The sequence below is a fragment of the Panthera pardus genome, unplaced genomic scaffold (assembly GCF_024362965.1).
Source record: "Panthera pardus isolate Hobbes unplaced genomic scaffold, ASM2436296v1 HiC_scaffold_18, whole genome shotgun sequence".
NCBI classification, from domain to species: Eukaryota; Metazoa; Chordata; class Mammalia; order Carnivora; family Felidae; genus Panthera; species Panthera pardus.
Window position 1 is genome coordinate 31071001 of NW_026526743.1, and position 24362 is coordinate 31095362.

At 41.8% G+C, this 24362-nt stretch overlaps 2 protein-coding genes across 7 annotated transcripts in view; one reads left to right on the forward strand and one right to left on the reverse strand.

Annotated features, from left to right (window-relative positions):
• The window catches only part of RBL2 (RB transcriptional corepressor like 2), a 55491-nt gene extending 41577 nt beyond the window's left edge, over positions 1-13914 (forward strand). For all 4 annotated transcript variants that reach the window (XM_019455930.2, XM_019455932.2, XM_019455933.2 and 1 more), the window contains 5 exons: positions 741-812; positions 1452-1557; positions 2159-2364; positions 3458-3622; positions 12444-13914. In XM_019455930.2, the coding sequence (XP_019311475.1) occupies positions 741-812; positions 1452-1557; positions 2159-2364; positions 3458-3622; positions 12444-12614 (720 nt within the window). In that variant the 3' untranslated portion in view covers positions 12615-13914. The remainder of the gene's footprint in view (positions 1-740; positions 813-1451; positions 1558-2158; positions 2365-3457; positions 3623-12443) is intronic.
• Positions 13915-13973: 59 nt separating this feature from the next.
• AKTIP (AKT interacting protein) lies at positions 13974-23815 on the reverse strand. Of its 3 annotated transcripts, none has more exons than XM_019455935.2 (10): positions 23705-23815; positions 20970-21084; positions 19225-19430; positions 16969-17033; positions 16781-16881; positions 16203-16291; positions 16027-16125; positions 15827-15934; positions 14945-15005; positions 13974-14781 (listed from the first exon to the last, which is right to left on the reverse strand). In XM_019455935.2, the coding sequence occupies exons 2-10, from the start codon at positions 21009-21011 to the stop codon at positions 14671-14673; spliced, it is 882 nt and encodes a 293-aa protein (XP_019311480.1). In that variant the 5' UTR covers positions 21012-21084; positions 23705-23815; the 3' UTR covers positions 13974-14670. The 3 variants fall into 3 exon arrangements, with proteins under 3 accessions (XP_019311480.1, XP_053762088.1, XP_019311482.1); XM_053906113.1 differs by lacking the exon at positions 23705-23815 and adding an exon at positions 23255-23483 and having other exon boundaries at positions 13974-14778; XM_019455937.2 differs by lacking the exon at positions 23705-23815 and adding an exon at positions 23255-23481.
• Positions 23816-24362: the final 547 nt, after the last annotated feature.

Sequence of the window (24362 nt, forward strand, 5' to 3'; positions counted from 1 at the left end):
AGATAACTTTGCTGGACACTGAATTCTTAGTTTTTTACTTTAAGCACATTCCACTGTCTCTCAGCTTCCATAGTTTCTGATGAGAAGTTGCCTGTTATTTTATTGGGGTTTCCTAGTAAGCAAGAAGTTGTTTTTTGTCTTGATGCCTTCGAGATTTTCTCCCTTTGGCTTTCAGCATTTTCACCATATGTCTGGGTATGGATCTCTTTGCATTTATCCTACACTTGGAATTCTTAGAACTTGTTCGATATATAGGTTACTATTTTTTAAATAAATTTGGGAAGGATTGAGCCTTTATTTCTTATAACATTTTTTCTGCTTCTCTCCTGTGTATGTTTGCTGAATGCAACAGCTCCCTGAAGCTCTGTTCATTTTTCCTCCTTCCTTTTTCTGTTCTTCAGATTGCACAGCCTATCTCAAGTTTGCTAATTTTTTTTTCTTTGCCAGTTTAAATCTGTTTTGTCCCTCTGGTGAATTCTTCATTTGTTAACCGTACTTTTTTAGTACAGGTTTTTGTTCAGATACCACTTACTCCCTGTCTTGGTATTGAATTTTAATAGGTTTTCTTGAATAGTAGTTCTTCATTTTTTATATGCCCTTAGGACCATTTCCAGAGACTTGAAATGGCTGTTTGTTTATATGATTGTCACCACTTTCACTGGGGAGCAGATTCACAGAGCTCTTCAAAATATTTTGCTTGAAGTCAATTTCTCTCTCAGGATACTCTCATTATTTGCCAGGTCACAAAAGAAGACAAGTCCTTCCAGAATATTATGCGTTGTTATAGGACTCAGCCACAGGCCCGGAGCCAGGTAACTATATTTTCTCTCAGGGCTGAAAATAAAGCTTAAAGTGTTTGATAAGTATAAAAAAATAACCACAGTTGATTCTAAGGCCTTTTTTCCAGGATAAAAACGAAGATTCTACTTTAAGAAAGTCTTTTCTTTAATCTTCTTCCCATCTTGATTAGTTTACGCCCTCTTTTCTCCGAATGATGAGGTGAAATATTTGATTTCTTCTTAGTTTGGATAATCACAGGATAGATGGCAGTTGAGGAAGTTGTTTGGTTTCTGTGTCACCTTGGAGGCTGGTTTAGCTCCACTAAAGGTAAAGCTCACTTTACCTTTAATGCTGCTCGTTTATTTCAAAGGATAGGTATGCAGGATCTTTGTATTTGACTTAGAATAACTTGATTTCATGGTTCGGTGCTAGCACTGCTCTTTGTATTATCCTTTTATAGGCCTGTATTTGGAATTTGAGGCCAAACAGGCCCTAATGTAAGTCCTGGACCTGTTATTTAATAGATCTTTGACCTTAGCTGCATTTATTAACCTCCCTGAGGAGGACAACTATACCAAATGGAGTTGTTGTGAGATTTAAAGAACAAGTCAAGGTCATATCATCTAGGATATGCTCAATGAATCTGTCTCCTTCTTGTGGTCTCTCTAAAGGTGTATAGAAGTGTTTTGATAAAAGGGAAAAGGAAAAGAAGAAATTCTGGCAGCAGTGACAGCAGAAGCCATCAGAATTCTCCAACAGAACTAAACAAAGACAGAAGTAAGTGTTTAAGATCTTTATGAACACTTACAAAGACAAAATTAGGAGCTTCTCACTTTTTAGGCCTAGAGACTGAGGCTTACTAAATGGAATTATGACTAGAGAAACTGAAAATATTGGCAAAAAACTTAACAATAAACAGAATTCTGAATTCAGTGGCAAAGTTGTTTGTCCTTCATCCCATAGCCTGGAGGCACATTGTGTGTAACATTTTTCTCCAGGGAAATTAGACAAGGTTCCCGGCAGGAATTTGTTGGCCTGAGTTCCAGAAACATCTGGCACGCTAACTGAAACCATGCTATGGAAATACCACCCTTAATTGTTGATTTGTATCACTGAATGAAAGGCACAGGTCCTAGAAAATTTGGTGTAACTTATTAACGAAAACTACCCCGGAAGCTTTTACTACATTCATGGCAGGGGGTCAAGTTACTACTTAATATTCTGCGCTTTCTCCCTGGGATGAAGAAGAGAGTGCCCGTTGGCTGCCATTAAACAAGTACAGAGGGTAGCTATTCGCCTTTATCTTCCTGAATTTTCTTTTTAAAGACAAGCTGCATGAGCAGTGTCTGTTTATCATCCTGTGTTCTACCTGCTGCAGCCAGCAGAGACTCCAGTCCCGTCATGCGGTCCAGCAGCACCTTGCCTGTTCCACAGCCCAGCAGCGCTCCTCCTACACCTACTCGCCTCACAGGCGCCAACAGTGACATGGAAGAGGAGGAGAGGGGAGACCTCATTCAGTTCTACAACAATATCTACATAAAGCAAATTAAAACATTTGCCATGAAGTACTCACAAGCAAACGTAGTAAGTGTGACGGATTATTTCATACTTTCTTCACCTGTGACAGGGAGGAGGAATCACATAGGTTGAGCTGCTCTGTATGTAAACTGGTCTTATAAATCATTCATTTGTTAAATAAAGCTGAGGAAATCTCTAACAGAAATCATATGCCCAACCAACAGAATTTCTTTTATTGTGAAGCATTAAACAAGAATTAGATGGTATTTGGATTCCCTACAAAGTACTGTAATACAAGAGAGAAACTGCATGCATTCATAGTGTCCAAAACTGATCAGCTCTGGTGCCCTTCCAGGTTACTTAGCTTTCTTGTTTTAAAAAAATGTTTGATGTTTATTTTTGAGAGACAGAGGCAGAGTGCAAGAGTGGGAAGAGCAGAGAGAAAGGGAGACACAGAATCCAAAGCAGGCTCCAGGCTCTGAGCTGTCAGCACAGAGCCCGACGTGGGGCTTGAACTCAGGGACCAAGAGAACATGACCTGAGCTGAAGTCCCATGCTCAACTGACAGAGCCACCCAGGCGCCCAACCTACTTAGCTTTCTCTCTGCCTTTTGTTTCCTCATATATAAAATGGCAATAGGCGTAATCCCTAGTTTATAGGGTTGCTCTGGGGATTAAATGCTATAATGTATTAAAAATGCTTAAAACAGCGACTGGCACAAAGCCAGCACTTACATGTTATTTGGGTGGTTTTCTTTAGGTGTAATTGTTGCTGCTAATAATTACTGTTTGCCATTCATAAAGCTACTGGCTTATTATATCTCTCTACTCTTTCAGTAAAAATAACCATTTTTAGGGGCACCTCAGTGGCTCAGTCGGTTAAGCGTCCAACTTCAGTTCAGGTCATGATCTCTCATTTCATGAGTTTCAATCCCGCCTTGGGCTCTGTGCTGAAAGCTCAGAGCCTGCTTCAGATTCTGCCTCCCCTTCCCCCCTCTAACCCTCCCTTGCTTGCTCTCTCTCAAAAAAAGAAAACATTAAAAAAATTGTTTTAAATAAAATGTTTTAAATAAAAAATGTTTTAAGTTTTTCATAAAAAATACCTGATTAGAAATTTCATTACCTTTCTTAGGAATGCTGACTTTTTCTCCCCCAAACAGATGGATGCTCCTCCTCTCTCTCCCTATCCATTTGTCAGGACAGGCTCTCCTCGCCGAATACAGCTATCTCAAAATCATCCTATCTACATTTCACCACATAAAAATGAAACGATGCTTTCTCCTCGAGAAAAGATTTTCTATTACTTCAGCAACAGTCCTTCAAAGGTGAGCCTAACATAAATCTTGGCCTTTACTAACCCCAGAATGCCTAGGATGCTAGAACTGGGGTTGATGGAAAACACTCAGCACTCCCATGAGTGATGGGAGCTACCAGGGAAAAGTCGGTCCCAGCAAAGCAGAAATCAGGGGTTTGGGGGACACGTTAAGGCTGGAAATAGAGTAAAGGATTTAGATTTATCTTCATTCCTTCCTTTTCCTGTTTGTGTATTTACAGTTCACTCTCCTGTAGATCTGGAGTTGGGGATTTTTACTCCATTTAAAATTCCAAATTTTTGTTAAGAAAACTTGAATTTCTAAACTGATTATTGAATATCTATTTCTGGGACAGGTAGCATCTCTGTCTAAGGGGAGCAGTGGACGTTTTGTACAGTGTGGTGTGCTAGTCCTGTTAGTGCCGATTTGTGCGGCCGCATCTGCCTCTGTCTGCGATGGGGAGAGAAGCTTGCATAAGACCTTGATGGAAGAAAAGTCAGCAAGGTGCTGACGTGTGGGAGGAAGGGGTATCCAGGAAGCAGGAGAACAGGGAAAGAACACAGTGTCCTTGAGGCACCGGGAATCACATGTGCTGGGTTTAGGAGGACAGTTCATTCCTAAAGGCCCGGATGCAATACTCTTATTCATAAAGATTGCTTAGAAAGAAACACACACAAAAAAGGGCCTCGACTCTTCAAAAAAACATGTCAGTATAAAGAGAGAGAGTAGATGGGGGAGGGTAGTGTTCTAGAGTGAAGAGGATTAAAGAGACAGGACACTCAATTTTAGTATATGTGCTGCCGAAGCGAGCACGAGACAGGACACTCAAATGCAGTACATGATCTTTGGATTCTGCACAGAAAAGCACAGTAAAAAGGACATTTTGGGGACAAGTGGGAAAACTTAATGGGGGAGTTGAATGTTAAATTTCTGTTAAATTCCTTTGGTATTGATAGTACTGGATTATGTAGGAGAATATGTTTAAAGTAGGCACAGGTGAACTGCCTCGGTGTGAGCAACTTATTTTCAGATAGTTCAACTAAAAAAAAATTATAGAGAGAGAACAAATGTGGTAAAGTGTTAATGACTGATGATAGGGTGTTCAATGTATTATTCTTCCAACTTTTAAAATAAAAAGTTGGAGGGGGGCGTGTGGGTGGTTCTGGTCATGATCTCACAGTTCATGGGTTTGAGCCCCATGTTGGGTTCTGTACTGGCAGCATGGAGCCTGCTTGGGATTCTGTCTCCCTCTCTCTCTGCCTTTCCCCCACTCACGTTCCCTCTCTCTCTCTCTTCCTCAAAAATAAATTAAACAAACATTAAAAAAATAAAAATAAGTTAGAGAAAACAAAGATAGCAGCAAAAATCTTAGAAAATGAAAAAACTTTTACTACAGTATTAACATACCTTGGAATAATCTTATCCCTTGTAGAAAAATCAGTTAACTTTGAATAACAAAGACACACTAATGTTTAGTAGACCAAATATTGAAAAGATAAAGTTTCCTCCAGCCATTGTGTAAGTTTCATCTAATTCCAGTGATATTGCCAGTGGGATTGTGAATGCTGGAAACATAAATCAGCAAAGCCCTAAAAGCAGTTGAAGGGATACACAGCTCAGAGATACTGTGGGTTCAGTTCCAAACCACTACAGTAAAGCCAGTCAGATGAATTTTTTGGTTTCCCAGTGCATATACAAGTTATATTTATACCACAGTCTATTGTGCAATAGCATTATATCTTAAAAAAAATGTTCATACCTTAATTTAAAGATGCTAACCACAGATTCATTTATCTGAGCAGTGAGTCATAATCACTGATCAAAGATCACCATAATAATGAAAAAGTTTGAAATATTTAGAGATTTACTAAAATTTGGTAGAGACACAAAGTGAGCAAATTCTGTTGGAAAATGGCACTGATACACTTGCTCAACTCAGGGTTGCCACAAAAGACACATTACCTGCAAAGCACAATAAAGCAAAGTATGCCTGTGTTAGATTTTCACCCTCTAACCAAATAAATTCCATTTAGATTAGAATTAACTGAAACAAAATGAGTAGAAGTCAGAATACCCAATTCAAAAGGCCAAAGTAACAAACAAATAGCAATTAAATGTAAATGGTCTAGGGGCACCTGGGTGGCTCGGTTGTTAAGCGGTCCACTTCAGCTCAGGTCATGATCTCTTGGTTTATGAGTTCAAGCCCCACGTCGGGCTCTGTGCTAACAGCTCAGAGCCTGGAGCCTGCTTTGAATTCTGTGTCTCCCTCTCTCTCTTTTCCTGTTCCCAGCTTGCGCTCTGTCTCTCTCTGCCTCTCTCAAAAATAAACATTGAAACAAATTTTTTTTAATGTAAATGGTCTAAATACACCAATTAAAAGGCAAAAATTTTAAGACTGGACAAAACAAGACCCAGCTATTTACTGCTTATAAGTAACCCATTTTAAATATAAAGTCACAAACAGTTTAAAGTAAAAGGATGATAACTGAGATATCCAATTAACTGACGAATAAAAAAAAAATGCATGTCCATACCATGGAATATTACTCCAATAAAAAGGAAGTACCACACAGGCTACAACAGGGATAGACCTTGAAAACATTATGGTAAGTGAAAGCAGACACAGGATAAGTAAATACTGTACGATACCATTTCTATGAAATGTCCAGAATGGGCAAATTTATAGAAGCACAGAGTGGATTAGTGATTGCCTAGCTTTGGGAGGGATGGAGGGCTTCTGTCACTGGGCACACGTGGAAATGACCACACAATGAACTGCACGATGAAATGGGATAATGACTGCACAACTCTAGGAGCACAGGGAAAGCCATAGATCTGTGTACCTCGAGGGGTTGAACTGTATGGTATGGAAACTATATCCCAATGAAGTGGTTTTTAAAAAAAGTAAAAGGATAGAAAAAGTTATCTGTACTCTACTGACACTAATTAATGCAGCCACGCCAGCTTTCATGTCATTATCAGCAATGAAGTCATTTCCCAGCACAGGACATAAAATCCTTAAATAGAAAAAAAAGATTTTGCGATGATTGACAGAACAAGTAGACAGAAGTGAACAACCAGACTGGCTGACATTTCTAGAACACTCTAATAGCATCAAGTGCACATGGAACATTTACCAAGAGAGACCACATTCAGGACCATAAAACAAGTCTCAGTAAATTTTAAAGGATTCAAATAATGTATTTACTCTTACCACAACAGAATTAAATCAGAAATCAGTAACAGAGATACCTGGAAAACCCCCAAATATTTGCAACTAAATTGCATATTTCTATGAGTCACAGAAGAAATTTTAAAAATTACAAAGTATTTTGAAAATGAAAACTTGACTTACCAAAATTTGTGGGATGCAGCAGCAAAAGCAGTATTAAGAGAGGGAAATTTATAGGACTAAAATACTCAGAAAAGAAGAAAGGTCTCAAATTAGTGACCTGTGATTTCACCCCACACAACTAAAAGCAGGAATCAATGAAATAGACGACTTTGTATATTTTAAGACCACTAAAAACTAGGGTTTTTTTGAGAAGATTAAAAAAATTGATCCGTCTGTGCTAATGAGGATAAAAGAAATGATGGATTACTAATATCAGAAATGAGAGCTATCAGTACAGTTCTTACAGATATTGAGAATATAATGAAGGTTAAAAAATAACTTTTTGCCGATAAATGCATGATGCAGGTGAAATAGACCAATTCTTTGAAAGACGTAAACTTCCAGAGCACAGTCAACAAGTAGTCTCAATGGCCCTCTATCTATTAAACTGAATTTGTAACATAAAAACTTCTTCTCAAAGGAAACTATAGACCCAGATGGCTTCACTGGTAAATTCTACCAAATAAATATTTAAGGAAGAAATACAGTTGACCTTTGAACAACATGGGGAGTTAGGACATCCTATCCCTGTGCAGTGGAACATCTGTGTATAACTTTTGACTCCCCCAAAATGTACCTACTAATAGCCTGTTGATGGGAATCCTTACCAACAACATAAAAACAGCTGATTTACACAGATTTTGTATATATACTACATACTGTATTATAATAAACTAGAGAAAATATTAAAATCGTAAGGAAAAGAAAATGTACTTTATTGAAAAAAAGCCATGTGTACGTGGACCCATTTCAAACCCATGTTCAGAAGTCAATTGTACTGCCAGTTCTATACAAACTCTTCTAAAAAGTGAAGATGATAAATCATCTCAGTAGTTGAAGAAAAAACATTTGACAAAATACAACATTCATTCATGATAAAACCTCTCAGGGAACTTAATCGGATAAAGAATACATACTAAAAAAATCTATAGCTACCAATACACTTAGAAGGCATTCAGTCTTCCACTGTTTTTTTAAATTACTTTTTAACTATTTATTTATTTTGAAAGAATGTGGAAGGGGCAGAGAGGGATAGAGAATCCCAAGCAGGCTCTGCACTGTCAGCACGGAGCCTGATGTGGGGCTGAATGCAATGAACCTTGAGACGATGACCTGAGCCGAAACCAAGAGTCAGTTGCTTAACCAACTGAGCCACCCAGGCTCCCCAGTTGTCCACTATTAAGATCAGGGACGAGGTATCTACTTTCACTATTCCCATTCAACATTATAACCATATGCAAGGTCATATATGATAAGGCAAGATAAATAAGGCATACAGACTGAAAAGGAAGAAATAAAGCTGTCTTCCATATAACAACGTGATTTTCTTCATAGAAAAATCACAAAATCTAAAAAACGTTAGTGGAATTAGTAAGATTAACAAGGTTCTAGGGCTAATATACAAAAATCAAATTTACTTCTGTATACTAGCAACAAGTGAGAAGTAGAAATTTTCTAAAGCACTGTAACATTAAAAACTGCTTTGGGGAAGTCTTGACGAAAGATGTACAAGATTCATATCCTGAAAACTACAGAACATTGGTTAAAGAAAGATGGAGAAAATGGAGAAATATCATGTTTATGAATTGGATGACATTTTCAAGATGTCTGTTTTCTTTCACTTGATCTATAAATTCAACCCAATTCCTGTCAAAATCCCAGAATTATTTGTGTAAGGTAGCAAACTGGTTCCAAAATGTATATGAAAATGCAACTAAAATAATTAAAACAATTATGAAAAATTCGGAAGACTTACATTCTCTGATTTCAAGACTTAACTATAAAGCTGTGGTTACCAAGACAATGTGGTATTGGTAAAAGGAGAGACATACAGAGCGACAGAACAGAATAAAACACAGAAATAGACCATACGTACATGGTGAGTGGATTGTCAACAAGGTGCAAAAGTAAGTTAGCGGAGAAAGAACAGCCTTTTCAGCAGATGGTGCTAAACAACTGGGTAACCACATACAATAATAATAGTAAACCTACATCCATACTGTGCATCCAGATCCAAAAATGAATCAAAATGGACCACAGACCTAAATGTAAAACTTATGAAACTCCTAGGAGAAACCATAGGAGAACAAAATCTTTGTGAACATGGTATAAACAAAGATTTCTTAGATAACAGCATCAAAAGCACAATCCATAAACGACTGATAAATTGGACTTCATCAAAATTAAAAATATCTGTTTTAAAAGATAGAAAAAAGCCACAAGCTGGGAGAAAATTTTACATACCTCTTATCTGTACCTACAAAACATAAAGGATTTTCAAAATTCAAAAGGAAACCAACCAAATTTAAAACTAGGCAAAAGACTTGAACGTGCTTTATCCATTAGCCCAAATCTAAAAAATAACATGAACAAATTCTGGCAATGATGTGAGACAACTGAAACTTTTATGTATTGCTGGTGAGAGTGTGAAACGATACAGCATAGCTGTTACACCTAGAAAATAGTTTGGCATTTTCTTATAAACATCCCCTTACCATATAACCAGTAATTTCACTTTTGGGTGTTTACCTAAGGCTCATACAAAAACATGTACATGAATGTTTAGGACTGTTCCTAATTGCCCAAAAGTGGAAAACAACCCCCATGTCCTCCAGCTGGCTACTGGATAAACAAACCTGTGGTACACCCAATAAGGGGCAACTCCTTTGCCTGCCATAAAGGGAAATAAACTGATAAACTCGGCAATATAAATGTACCTCGGATGCATTAGTACTTAAGTGAAAAGTACTAGATTCAGTAGGCCACTTACTATAGGGTTTCACTTCTGTGACGTTCTGGAAAAGGCAAAACTATAGGGACAGGGAACATCATCAGTGTGTGGGGGTAGGAGCTTAACTAGCAGTGTGGGAACTTTTTGGAACAAAGAAACTTACTGTAGTTACATACGTTTGTCAAAACATGCAGAAGTGTACGCTTAAGAAGGATGAATTTTACTATATGTAAAGCTTTAAAAAATGACATTTTGTGGAAAAAAAAAGTTATGTTAAGCACTTAGATCAGTGACTGTCCTATCACCACCTGGGAAGTTTAAAAAAAAAATTTTAGCACAGAATTAGGAGTTTCTCCATTAAATAGCAAAATTAGACTATTGGTTAAAGAAACATTTGTCATGATGACTTGACAGACAAGAGCTGAGATCAGAAGTACCTTGAGTCGGGGTGCCTGGGTGGCTCAGTTAAGCATCAGACTTCGGCTCAGGTCACCATCTCATGGTGTGAGTTTGAGCCACACATTGGGCTCCGTGCTGATGGTGTGGAGCTTTGCTTGGGATTCATTATCATTCTCTCTCCACCCTCCCCCTCTCCCCCACCCCCACCAAAATAAACTAAAAAAAAAAAAAAGTACCTTGAGTCTAGAACCAACCTGTATTATCCTAACGTTTAACAACCATGAGAAAAGAATTCTAGAATACCACACAAGATAATTAGCATGATTAGGAATCATTAGTGACACCTGTCAGGGCAGTTTCAGTGGATTGGTACAGCCTGTTGAATATTACGTTGCTTACATTTTTAAACAGTTGGGAGGAAATAATACATCAATAGGGGATTAAACTAGGATACAGACATACTGTAGAATACTGTATAGCAGTTAAAGAGATGTGATGCATATATACTGATATGGGAAGATCAAAGACAAAATGTTGACTGAATATTCCAAACAGCACATAAGATATACCATTTCATTTTTTTTCCCAAAAAACCACGTAATAATTACATTTGTATTGACAGCATTCCTAAAGAGCTGAAGGCTATACAGTAGCCTGATTTGTTCAGTGAATGAAAGATAATAGTAGTTATCCTGGGGATTGGGTGAGGACAAGAAATCTAGGCATATGCTGTGTGAATTTTTTGTAATCAGTATTTGTGTTTTAAATACGTACATATTGTATAAAATTGTGATGTGTGAGATACTGGGTATCCTATATAAATTATATGTAATATATTTAACACTAGTATATAATATAAATGTATGGTATGTATTGTCTTATGTGTATTAAGTTATACAGTTGTACACTGTGTAATATATATCCTATAATGTATTCATTATATACAAATAACATTTATACAATTAACAATTTAAGGAATATTCAAGTAAACGGTAGACTAGAGATTAGGAACGTAAGAGGGCAGAAGTCAAAAGAAAGCTTTCTTAAGATGGCTAAGATTTGAGAAGGTGAGAAAGTGCATACGCTAATAAAGAACATGTGATTTTATTTAAAGCATCAGAAAAATTTGTTCAAAATAAAATATTATGAATAAAATATGTCTAGGATTAGCTTTAAAACAGTGTGGGGACTGGGAAATGAATGAGGGTATGTAGATCAAGTCAGACTGGCCAGAACTGGTCAAGTGGGTTGATGGCCATGGGAGGATTTCATTACACTCTTCTCCCTACTTTCCTGTTTGAGGTTTCCTGTAACAAACACAGGTGAATAACCAGAGTATATTTTCCATAAGGAAACATGGACAATGAAGTAACACGTGAAAAAAGAATCTGTAACCAACAAACTACCAGAAAATGACGTGGTAACTGACTTTTGGGCCTTTGGAGAAACAATGCTGAAGGCACTCTATGTCGGTCCAGTCTCTCTGGCATCCTGGTAGGTCCTCTCAGTCAGGGTTCCTCATGATCACCACATAGCACAGAAAATAATTTGCCTAACTTTTCTCTATTCTCCCAGGGATGGGAGTACCTTCTAGATCATACTAATAAATTACCTACAATGGATGCCTTAGGGAAGTAAGGCTTACTTGTCCTGTGAAATTCCAGTTGAGAATAGCTACTAAATGCATAACACTGGACTGAAAAAAGGCATAATACAGTGTAAAATTACACTATTTTTTTAAAAAGGACAATGGAGAGGGGCGCCTGAGTGGCTCAGTTAAGCGACCGACTTTAGCTCAGGTCATGATCTCGCAGTTTGTGAGTTCGAGCCCCGCGTCGGGCTCTGTGCTGACAGCTCAGAGCCTGGAGCCTGCTTCGGATTCTGTGTCTCCCTCTCTCTCTGCCCCTCACGTTCTGTCTCTGTCGCTTGATAAAAAAACAAAAACCTTAAAAAGGACAGTGGAGATGTAGGGAGTTGACTAAATATGGCATAGCAAGGTGGTGCTCCCTATTGTAAAAAAAAAAAAAAAACAACCCACAAATTTGCAATCTCTTACTTTTGGAAAAGTGTACATCAGAATCACCCCTGGAGCTTGTCCACAATAGAAACACTCTGCCCTCCGACCCAGGTAGTCAGGAGAGTCAGCCAGCTGAGGGGTGAAATCGGAAGGATATACGGCTTAGTTCTTTTCTTTATAAAGAGGTTCATCCTCTTGAAGGTAAGCTCTTCATTCGAAGGTTCTTGGACTGAACACCGAACTATGTTTATTAGCATTTTAAAGTTTTGTTATCTATTTTTCCCCACTCTAGAGACTGAGAGAAATTAACAGTATGATACGGACAGGAGAAACTCCAACCAAAAAGAGAGGGATACTTTTGGAAGATGGAAGTGAATCACCCGCAAAAAGAATTTGCCCAGAAAATCACTCTGCCTTATTACGCCGTCTCCAAGATGTAGCTAATGACCGAGGTTCTCACTGAGGTTAGTCTGTTGTATTGAAATTATCTTTTCACAAACCCTGTCCAGCAGCACCATTTAATGCATGCTCGCATATGGGGCTCTTTTCCTAATCTTCCAGTATCCTCTTTGGATATTTCTACTCATCCCAGCTGCCTTTTTCCTACCACTCAGTGCTTGCCATCAAGACTGCTTAGAATCCAAATGTGGATTTTTTTTTAACTCTTCGGCAAAGCTTTTACAAGAGCTGCAGAGAACAGAGCGTGCTCACCTCTGTGTAAGAGGTCTCTGTGGATGTGCTCCAGCAGAGGGACTGTATTTCGGTTCATTCCCACCTGTTTCATGGTCAGCTTCTGGCCCTCACGAAAAGCAAAACAAAAACTTAGGTGTTTGTCCCAAAACGCCTGGTAGGAGTGGGAGGTTTTTGCATTCCTGCAACAGAGTGAGGGCAAGAGCCCCGATCCGGAGGCCCTAGATTCTTACCCCAGTCTCCTGTTCCTGTGGTGTAACTGTTCCCTCTCCCCTTTAGGTGTGGTGGTGTGGGAAGTGCTGGGTTGTTTGGTGTGCAATGTGTGAGTGAACTTGTATAAGAAGTGGCACTTTAGGGCTGTAAAAAGCATGGTTTTGTAACCCAGATTTTGCTGTATATTTGCGATGGCACTTTCTATAATGTGAACTTTATTAAGTACAAAACTTCCAGGCTAAACATGCAATATCATCTTTGATGCTTTTGTACTTTTTTTAAACTGTTAAAGCCCCAGTAGCTGCCTTTGGGCATGTGTTTTTAATTCTCCAGTGTTTTGTTGTTAATAGGGATCAGTTGGCTAAGTAAAGATTTTAAATCAAGTTGAATTAAGGGAATATGAAAAATTCTGACCTCTTCTTTAAGAGGTAGTTATCCTGAAAGACACGTGTCTATTAAGGTGATAAACTTAAAATATCTTTGGGTGTGTTCCTGGCAGTTTAAAAAATAGGTTGGAGAATTTAGGTTTTTATTAGTACATAGTACCATTTATAAAAATTAGAAATGTTATTTAACAGCTGTTGAATTATCTCTATATACCTTTATTAATCACTATCGTTCCAGCAGTTTTAAAGTTGAATGAATAATCTTATTAGGGAGAAAATTCAATTGTAAATTGAATCAGTATAAACCAAGTTACTGGGTAACTTCATATTGCTCTGAAAGAAATATGGAACTTACACTGTTCAGTTAGAATAGTGGTCTGCAAAAATATTTATAAAACCTCTTCAAGATACTTACTGCTACTGTAATTTTATATGAAAATAAGTGTATTTTTCAATAAAGCATTTATAAATTAATCTTTGTTTAGTTATATTGGGAAAGGGGTAGCTAGTTTCCTGCATAAATGACAAAGAGCAATCATTTATTGGTTTATTTTGTCTCTACAAAACACATTAGTCATTCATCATTTAAATATCTGACTTCATTAGAAACCGTTTTAACACTTTCTCTCCCTTCTGCCATAAAAATACAGTAAGTAATTTGCTTAAAAAAAACAAACAAACAAATAAACCACCATGAACAAGTGTTCTGGTTTCCTCTCCCTCACCTAACATGTACCTCAGTGATGACAGGGGCTGGTAAACCAGGGAGACAGTAGGCTGAAGACTGAGGTTCAGATGATCTTCCACTTACAAGTGCTAATAAGCTATGGAACCTGCTCTCTCTCTACCTCTTTCCCGCGTCCTAACATATGTACAACTGAAACCATGGGGGTAAAGCCACTGGATAGCACGCCCAACTGTCTACTCTATTAGTGTAAATGAATGTAACTTACCTTTAACATTATATTCAGAAAAATACTTAAGCCTCGAGGTCCCCAATAATTTGGAGTACTGAACTAGTTAACCACCCTAAAGACACTTCTGACAGAAGTAATGCATTACTTAAAGAGAGGTTTCCAAAACTTGCTGTTAGAACCTAAGCATCCATGGACACAGATAGCAGTCCTTGTTCGCACAGTTTTACTCTTCTGGCGGCCCTCTGCCACCGGTCAGCTCTCACCAGGCCCGCAGCCGGCAGGAAAGTGCACGGGGCACCGGATTCACCAGCGCTTAAGTTGCTACGGTTTTCTCTTCTTTACTGAAAGGCTGCACCGAACCAGGCTTTACCCATGACAGGCCAGCAACGTGAACGCTTTTATTGTGCTGTTCTTCCGGCTTCTTCTAGGCATAATCAAGAACAGACATTAAAAATACACCTGAGGAGTTTGTACCGTGCCAAAATCTCCATTTCCCAAAACGTTATTTGTATTTAGGATAAATAGTCTCCAATGAAGACCTTCAGAGAGGAAACAGTTCACTATTTCAAAAATGGTTATGTACTTACTTTCTGAGTCAGCATCTTCTCTCTGGCCTCATCATGTACAGAAGGATTCCACGGAGAAAAGCTTAAGAGAAAAATATTAAACCGCTCTGATTTACTAAATATGTATAACATCCATTTTTTAATACTGAAGTCAGTCCCCTTAACAAAACTTAAGGAACGATAACCCGTTGTCGAACATGTAAGTTTTAGATGTTCATCCAAATGCTTCTCTCACAGGATGACTATCCCTTATAGAGCCCTTTACATGGGTTAGCTCATCTCAGTCTCTCAGCCACCTCTGAAGTACTGCTGTTTACAGGTGAAGAAAGCGCAGGAGTAAAATTAAGTAATTGCCCTGGGTCACCCAAGCCAGTAAGCACAAATACCAAGCATGCGGTCTGCAGAACACAAGCCCTTAACCACTGTGCCACGCGACCTTCCCAGCAATATCTGTTGCCAAAGAGCTAAATCACGAACTCCTCAGTTCTCCATACTTCAGACGCTTCCAAGATTAAATACCATAGTGCTAAAGGAACACACGATTTACACTATTCAGTTTCCCTCCTTTCCCCAAACCTGAATGTCAGTGGGGATACGGCAGCTGGGCTCCGGCTAAAACTGCCAACTGAAAGAAAAGTGTGGATTTGAACGTGCACATTACAAACATCCTTAGGAAATCAAAGTCACTCAATAGCTTACTATTGGCACGATATGCCAGTCGATATAAAGCTTTCTATTTTAGGGAAAGCCCAAGAGGTATCAGAAATCGAGTTGCCAACAAATTATAAAGGTTGTAGGCTAACAGATTATACACTTTCCCTTCAAATCCTCATTCTACAACCACCTGGAAAATGGAAGTACAAGATGGCAAAGTGCAGTTTATCTAGATCACGTACCACTTACCTGATTGCATAGGGGTCTTCTATTTTAGGTTGGTCGAACAGACGAGCAGTGCACATCTTAACACTGTCAACCACTTTACTTTTGAAAAGCTGAACATCTTTTTCATACCTGTGTTAAAAGTTTCAATCAGAAAGTTACCAACGTAGTCTACTTAGCTGTTTTTTCAAATTTATCTGACATAACAAAGCAGAGTAACATACAGGACTGCAGCCTCTGGGTTTAGGGGGCTTGCTGTATCAATCTTGTAGAAAACTCTTCGTGCGTACATTAAAACTTGCCAAATATGATTATGGTTCCGCCTGAAGAGAGACATACATGATTACTGAAGCACCTTCTTGCTGACCTAGATCACCAAAGCAAACACTTCTTTACTAACCTCCATTTGGCAAATGCTCTCTTCACATCCAATTCACCTGAGGTGGGATCGACGAGTGGGTGAAAGACGGGAATATCAAACACCAAGTGCTGTATTTAAAGAGAGATGTGTCCTTTAATGGAAGCAAGGAGCTTATTAGACCCATACAGACAGCTGTAAAGGGAACTTCAGGCAAGGCAGTCCTGCTGTTTTAAGTCAGAGAGCTGCCTCAAGAGGCGTACCTAACAACCTCCACCATTTTCCTATAAAACTCTATTTTGCAAGCAAGGCGGTAAAAAGTCACTGTGCTACAGCACAATGGTCACCATGCACACAGTCGGTGCTATAGCACAGCTCCCAGCCTCCCTTGCACACCCTGAGCAGAGAAACAAGGAAAGCTCATGGCAGGGGCTGGCACGGCAAAAGATAACAACAAAGCACAAAAATTCCCTTGAAAGTTGACAGAGTAGACAAAACATTTTAGGAAACTGAAATCATAAAATCACGAGCTCAGGAAAAGAACCAAGAAATCTTGCAAGTCCTTAAAGCCCCCCCCTCTCAGACCCAACAAATGAAGCCAGACTTGATTTCTTACTTACTGGACAGTCACCATCTGGGTAGTTATCAGGGATGTAAACTGTAAACTTAAATACACCATCCTGATAAAGTCCATGCCGTATGAATATTACTCCAAACCACACTGTAGGAAAAAGTAAAAAACAGTTGAGGCCTAAGTTTCTGTCAGAGGAACCAAATACGCTACGTATTAAGAGTGAATCCTTCTTACTTAATGCAGAGCGGTAAGATGGCTGCACGTAGACCCCCGGGAGCTTCTGCTTCACAACCAAGGTACTAAGACAGAAGCAGAACAGTGAAATTGTACAGAAGGAAACGACACACACATATCAAACAACCCTACGTTCACTTTTCAAGAGAAGGAATAGTCCCTCGAGGGGCAGCTGACACCTGACACAAGCCACGTCACCACGATCTCACGTGGCCCACACTGTGGCCCATTCCCCAGCTTTATAACTCAAGCTCACAGAGAGACAAGGAGTCAGAGAAGGCCCCGGACTAAGAACGTCAAGCCAAACAAGGATACACAAAGATTCAAGTTTTCCTCCCAGAAGTCAACGTTTCCAAAACATCATCTTGGAAACCGGCTGGTAGGTAATTCTGAACGAGACAACCTGGTTTCAGTTCTGGACATTAAATTTTCGGTAAATGAGAGAGTACAGTTCTTGCTTTTGTGACTGTGGACAACAGATTTCACCCACACACATTCAAAAGCCCTTTGAAACACGGTTTTAGGTAATTAGAAAGAAAAATCGCACAGGCTTGCCGTCACTGAGGCCTCAACCCCAGTCTTCGTGGCAGAGGGCCGTGCTTACATGTGCAGTGTTCTCGCGGAAGGCAGGCATCGATACCAGGTGCTCATGCTATCCTCTACTCCTACACTGACCCCACCACGCAGACACCTGAATCCCGTGGGCGCTGTGGCAAGGGAACACCAGTGCATGGACAGTGCTGGTACTGGCTCTCCTGGGAGCCCAAGGAAGGAAGGCAGGGACCAGACCCTGAATGATGCTGACCGAGGGCCTTAAAATGTGTTTCACCCGCCAAGCCTGAATTTTGTTAGAGAAATAACTTCGGGACCTCAGTCGACTGTTCTTGTTGCCTACTTGCCATCACGCTTCTTTTTTAACATTTTTGAGTAGTTACTCCATTTTTAAGTCACTAAAATTTCAGCGTGTCAACAGCAGTAGGGCCGGCAGATGGGTGTACCACAGTGAGGCCGCGCTGTGTTCTAATACAGACAGCAGATCTGAGGCCACAATGGAAGCCTGTCCGACTTGCTCCAGCCTCAAACACAAGGCCTCCATTATAAAGCTGAAGGGACCACTGCCACCAAATCACACTCCGCCAACTGTGCTGGGGCCTCAGACCCTCTGACCGTGACACAACACGAGTACAGTGAGGGAATGTGTGGGGATGCTGTACAAAGGGACTTAAAAATGACAGAAGTGAAGAATTCATTCTCCGTACTTTGGCCCCAGGAACAAATGAGCAGACCCAACGCTGTGTGAGCCCCTGTGGCGGGCCAGGCGCGGCCAGTGCTCCTGGCCGTCTGTGGCCGTGCTCCTCTCCGCCTGTGACAGACGTGCAACCTCAGTCAGGTTCTTACCTGCACGAAGCCCAAATCTTTCGAACTCCCCTGTAACTGCCTACTTCTGTCTTTGTGGGTCACAGAACTCAAACCCCCTTTCTAACGACAGGCCTTCAAATACACGAAGGCAGTGTTAACGAGGACTTCCTAAGTTTTCTCTAAGGTAGTGGTTCCAGTTCCTTCAATTGTTGACTCCTAAGGTCTGATTCCCTGACCCTCTGACTGGGACCCTCGCCTCAGCCAGTCAGGATGCCTCTTACGAGGTGACCACCACAGTGAAGCACACGCCTCCAGCTGGAACTGACCCAAGGAAGAACAGATTGCTGCCCTCCCGCTGCCCCGCTCTCTACAAGCACCTGTGCAGGAGGGGACTTCCTCACTTCATATAAAGGAACACCAAAATTAAATTAGTCAGTTCCTGACCTGCTTATTAATCTTAGTCTCTTCCTCTTGCTCTCCAAAACAGACATGGAAACGCAAGCCCACATTTGCCTTTGCCTTTGTTTATTTAAAAAAAATTTTTTTACTGTTTTATTTATTTTTGAGAGAGAGAAAGCATGAGCAGGGGAGGGGCAGAGAGAGATGGAGACAGAATCAGGAGGCTCCAGACTCTGAGCTGTCAGCACAGAGCCTGATGCAGGGCTTGAACTCAAGAGCCATGAGATCATGACCTGAGCCAAAGTCGGACGGTTAACTGACTGAGCCACCCAGGCGCCCCCCACGTTTGCCTTTAAATCTTATTTATCTGATATTGGAGGGTAATGCATTTGAGCTTTAAGATTCAACGACGCAGCCATTTATAGAGTGCACCAGAATAATTTTCATTTTCATCCTCAAAGGTCATTCAAAATTTAACCGAATAGTTTAAGTACTTACAATTCTGCAAGAAGGGAGTATTCCAGGTAGAAGGGTCCATAAGAAGCATGTGTGCCATTTGTGGACTGTGCTGCTGGCGCGGGGGATGTAGGCTTAGTAATGGGCAAAGCGTTTTTGGGAATACAAGGTAGCTGTTTCTTTGGAGCGGCGCGTGGAGGGCTGGTTACCACGTCCCCTGTTAATGCCTTCTCTTCACCATCCGATCGCTATTCAAGATGAAGTGGTGAGAACATTTGTTAGCATGATTCTTTTTTTAAATGTTTATTTATTTTGAGAGAGAGAAAGAGAACATGCACAAGTCAGGGTGGGGCAGCGAGAGAGGGGGAGAAAATCCCAAGCAGGCTTTGTGCTGTCAGCGTAGAGCCCAGTGTGGGGCTCGAACTCACGAACCGTGAGATCATGACCTGAGCCGAAATCAAGAGTCAGACACTTAATCAACTCAGTCAACCAGGCACCCCTGTTAGTATGATTCTTAAACCATGAAAGTACATGTGATGCACTTTTATCCTTGACTTAAAAGCTGGAATGGCTCTTTCACAAGGACGTTCCAGCACCATGATCAAGGTGACTTGAAAGTCCTCTGAGCAGGCCAACCATTAGAGAACAAAACTGAAGGAAGACTAAAGCAACAGAAAACTTTTTTAAAGCTGTACATCCTATAAAAACAATAAAGCCAATATTTATTTACAGGATTTATGTGAAACAGGAAGAAATGGTTTCTTCTGGGGACCCCAAAAACAGGGCAAGGCGTTACTTAGCAAACAGACAACTGTACAAGACTAGAAAGTCCCCTGGCTCTTAGGTGCTGTAGAAGGTCAGGTGCAAAGCAGCTCAATAGTAGTAGGAAACCAGTCACCACCTGATGTTAGCACCTCACTTCAAAACAACGAGTGACTCTATGCTCTCACTTGTGCTGCTCTGATTCTGATCTTGTCTCTGATGGATGTGAACCACGTGTGCACTATCCCCTGTCAGCATACACTGTCAGCCGGTCAAAAACATAGGTCTAAATGAGTCAGAGATTAAACCATCACCTCATAGGCACTTCCTTGGCTCAAGTACAGCCAGAGGCTTTTTAATTCGCTTCATTAAAAATGGATATCGTGTGCATAGAAAAAAAGATGATTAATGGTGGTGTCTCCTAAAGGTGGAATTATGGCTTATATTCATTCTCTTTTTGTCTGCATTAAGCTTTCATAAAACGTACTGTTCTTGCAATTTAAAAATAGACATTCTGTTTGGAAAAATTAAACCAGTGCCCACAAGTCTGAGTTGAGCACGGTGAACAGGTCCTTTCTCAAGGCTTCTCTAATGGAATCCTGCAGATTAAGTAAAAAGACTACCATAATGTGTCACAAATTTCATCATGTGTAAATATAACCGAAGTCAAAATAATCTTAGAATTATGATTACGAGAATTGACTTCTATTTGAGCCATGATCTCAGTCTCAGAAACTGACTTTAGTCAGCTAACTACTTATTTCTCAAAGTAAAACCTAGTGGTGTCTGACTGGCTGGGCCAGAAAAACGTGTGACTCCTGATCTTAGGGTTGTGAGTTCGAGCCCCACCTTGGGTGTAGAGATTACTAAAAATAAATAAATAAACTTAAAAAAAAAAAAAGTACAACCTAAAACCAGGAAAGCAGGTAATTTTGTTAAGATTATAGGCAACCTTGGTACGAACTATTTTGACTTCTACTTTGACTCGAATAGGTTTCCTCACTAAATTTATCAACTACACCTACTTTGCGGACAGAGCTTGCAGACATGCTCCAGAAAGGGTTCATAACGTGGACTCCAAACAAAGAAATTCAGTGGTCTTGTGTCATCAAACTCTTCGGTCCTCAGAAGTCACTTTACCTAAAGATGAGATGGGAAAACACAGAAACATACCAACACCAACAGTTAAGACTTCCAGAATAGTTAAGAACTAAATCTGACACTCTAAACAGAAGCTCAACCTAACATCATATAATAGTTATAAAAACTTAAGGGAACAAAGTCTTCAGAAAGTTTCCTTCAATACCCTCCTCCCTCTTCTGACTCCAATTTCTTTCCCAGTTTTATTATTATTACTTTTTTTTTTTTTTTTTGACAGAGAGTGCACGCGCACTCAAGGCTGGGGAGAGGGGCAGAGGGGGAGAGAGAGAATCTGAAGCAGGCTCACACTGATCCCATGACCCTGGGATCATGACTCGAGCCAAATCAAGAGTTGGGACACTTGACTGAGCCACTTCTTCCCACCTGTAAATGCCTACAGGAATCTGTGTACCGAGTCCTTGGCCAGGATTCAGAATATTCAGTGATACAGTTGAGCTTTGGTGCCAGAAACGCAGAATGTATGGCTGGACCACAACAGCTGCTGCCGGCATCACTTGTGGGCATCGGGCTACAGGGAGAGCCAGGTGTGGAGTGCTGTACCCACATACACACAAGGCCTGTCACTGCAGTTACAGGAGCTAAAGAGCCAAGGGGGCTGATTTAAGTGCCTTATATGAGTTGTTTTAAGTACAAAATGATTCTCCCCAGCAAAACTAGTAGCCAAAGACCTAACAGAGAGAAGACAGAGCGTCTAAGAGAGGGAAAACTGGGTCCTGTCAGGACCATCCTCAAGAAATGGTCTCTTTCAGCTATTTCCAGTAATAAACACGCAAGAGAGGACTGCAAAACGTCTCCTGAACAAATCTTCCAGCAAAGCTTCAAGTAACGGACAAGAAAGTATGCCTCAAAGGTCACAAAGTCAGTGGGTCATCTACTAAAAATACCGAGGAAGAGGCAGAGGAAAAGCAGTGAGCCAGGCTGGAAGAACAGCAACTCCTCAGCTCTGGTGATCTGCCCCAGGCGCGGTTATGTTTAATGCAGATCTCCTTCTGTGGGCACAGGCTTACCCGCACCGATCAAAAAGGCTGAAGGTTAAAAGGGACAGAACTCTGCAACACTCGACTAAATTCATAAGAAGCAAATCATTAGAGAATCACGTACCAAATGTCCCTGACAGCAAACATTTGTTTTATGACAAGCCGGCGATATCCACGGGTGGGTACCAAGTCTCCCCTATCTCCTGGGTGCCAATTACTGCTGTTTTCCTTTCCAGGGCATAATGCCACCCAGTAATTAAGTCACAGGAATGAGGATCCTGGTTCTTCCACTAACCTGTTGACTTACATCCAGTAAATAGCAATATTGCTGAGATCTCTCCACAAATCTGCCTTATTTAAAGGTGACTAGGACACAGATGAAAATGGTTGGGACATTAAAAATGTGTGCTGGCGTGTTCCTGTTTGACCCAACGAAAACAACAGTGGTTTCCAGATCCAGAGTAATGTACAGCACCCCGCTGTCATCTAGGACAGATCTGACTTAACAGGGGACCCCCTCCCCTTGGGACAACAGTGCTCACTACCATATAAGTTTATTGAGGTGAATCATTCACCTGTATGGTCTCTTCCAAGTCTAACATGTAATGATTCTATGACTTTGCCTTTAAGAATCGAAACTTGCTGCCAGTGTCTCCTGTCCTTAAGCTGAAGGTATTTTCTACTGCTGCCAATATTTCCAATAGCACCATAATCACCTGGAAAAATTGTCACCTTTAGAGAATACCTACACCGTTTATTAGATGTCTAGTCTACCCAGGCACGGTACAGCATTTTCCAACAGGAGTGACACAAATGAAAGGAAGCCCTAGGACACAATTTGAAAATTTCTGCTGGTTCGTATGCTGGCCATACGAACCAAACACACTGTCTGTCTTCCTTTACGTCACAAGCTGAGAAATCAGTACCTCGAAGCTGTACGAATGATCTGAACATGACATGAGTCAAAACTTAGAAAAAGGAGCTGCTTTCCTACGTGCCTTAATACCTAAATAGGCACTAACTTAACACATCACCCGAACAGCTTTAAATTCCACGTTAAGAGGAGTCGAGAACAGCCCCGGCCCTGGCCCGGCTTCCTGCGGACAGCCGGGACGGGCACCCTCGCCCAGGGCGGAAATCCATCTCCACACACTCACGGAATCTGGACAAACCTGTCTCGAGGTGATGCAAGGCAGGGGCTGTGTCCCAGCCTCCAAGGTAGCTCGAGGCCGGCCCCGGGCCCGCGAGCCCCTCCGGTGGGGAGCTGAGGGCCTCCAGGGCTCGGGGAAGCCCCCCCACCCCCGCCCTCAACCAGGGCGCAGGACCGAGGCGGGGAGGGCGGGACGCGGACGGGGCGAGCCGGTGGGGCCTGCCTCCCTGCCTCAGGCCGCCCGGCCGGGCACCCGGACAGCCCCGAGGCCCGCGGCAGCCGGCGCAGCAGGTGCCTGCAAACGCGGACAGGTGCCCGGCCCCGCCCCCGTGTCCCAGCGCGGCCGCCGTCGCTACGAAGTCCAGAGAACCGGGTAGGACAGACAAATACCCGGCCGAGGACGCTAGCGGCCCAGGTTGAAGGACTCCACGGCCCTCACAGCCCTCACAGCCGGCTCAGCAGTGCACCTCACCTCGCCGTTTTCAACGTAGCGCTCCCAGCTGCTGGGTGCCGTCGCGGCCCCACAGCATCTCTGGCCGCAGCACCAGCCCGGCCCCTGCCTACTCCCCGCCCCGCCCTGCTCTCGGTGTCAGGCCCCGCCCCCTGCCCCACGCCCCTGAGCCCGGACGCTTCCGCCCAGCTTCCCGGTGCCAACTGGTTCCCATACCTGTCCGTCAAGGACGTTCTTCCGGGGGCGTTAGGATGACAGCACTCCGTCCTACCAGTCAAATCTGCTCCTCTCGGGTGGGGCAGCGCCTGACCCTCCCCTTACGTAACAGCGCCGGGAGTGAACTGTCCTTCACGGAAGTGTCGGCCCCTTGGGAGGGAGGGGGGCGGAAACAAATAAGCGCCTGAACGTAATTGGCCGCGGCACGCGCCAGTCATAATAAAGACCTGCCCACAGGTTAGTGCGTGGCCATTGCCTCCTTTTAGGGAGGCTGTTGTGATTGCTGCCTTTCGAAGCTGGGGCCAGGGCAGGGCCGGGGTGGGGCCGGCGTCCCTGAAAGTACGACCTGCGGACGGGCGGGGCCCGCCGCGTGAGCGTGCCGCTTTCAGGGAGCCGCGAGCCCCTCTTCGTGCCCTCTTGGTCCGCGGGGAGTGGCTATCAGGTCGGGGGAATCTGCGGGAAC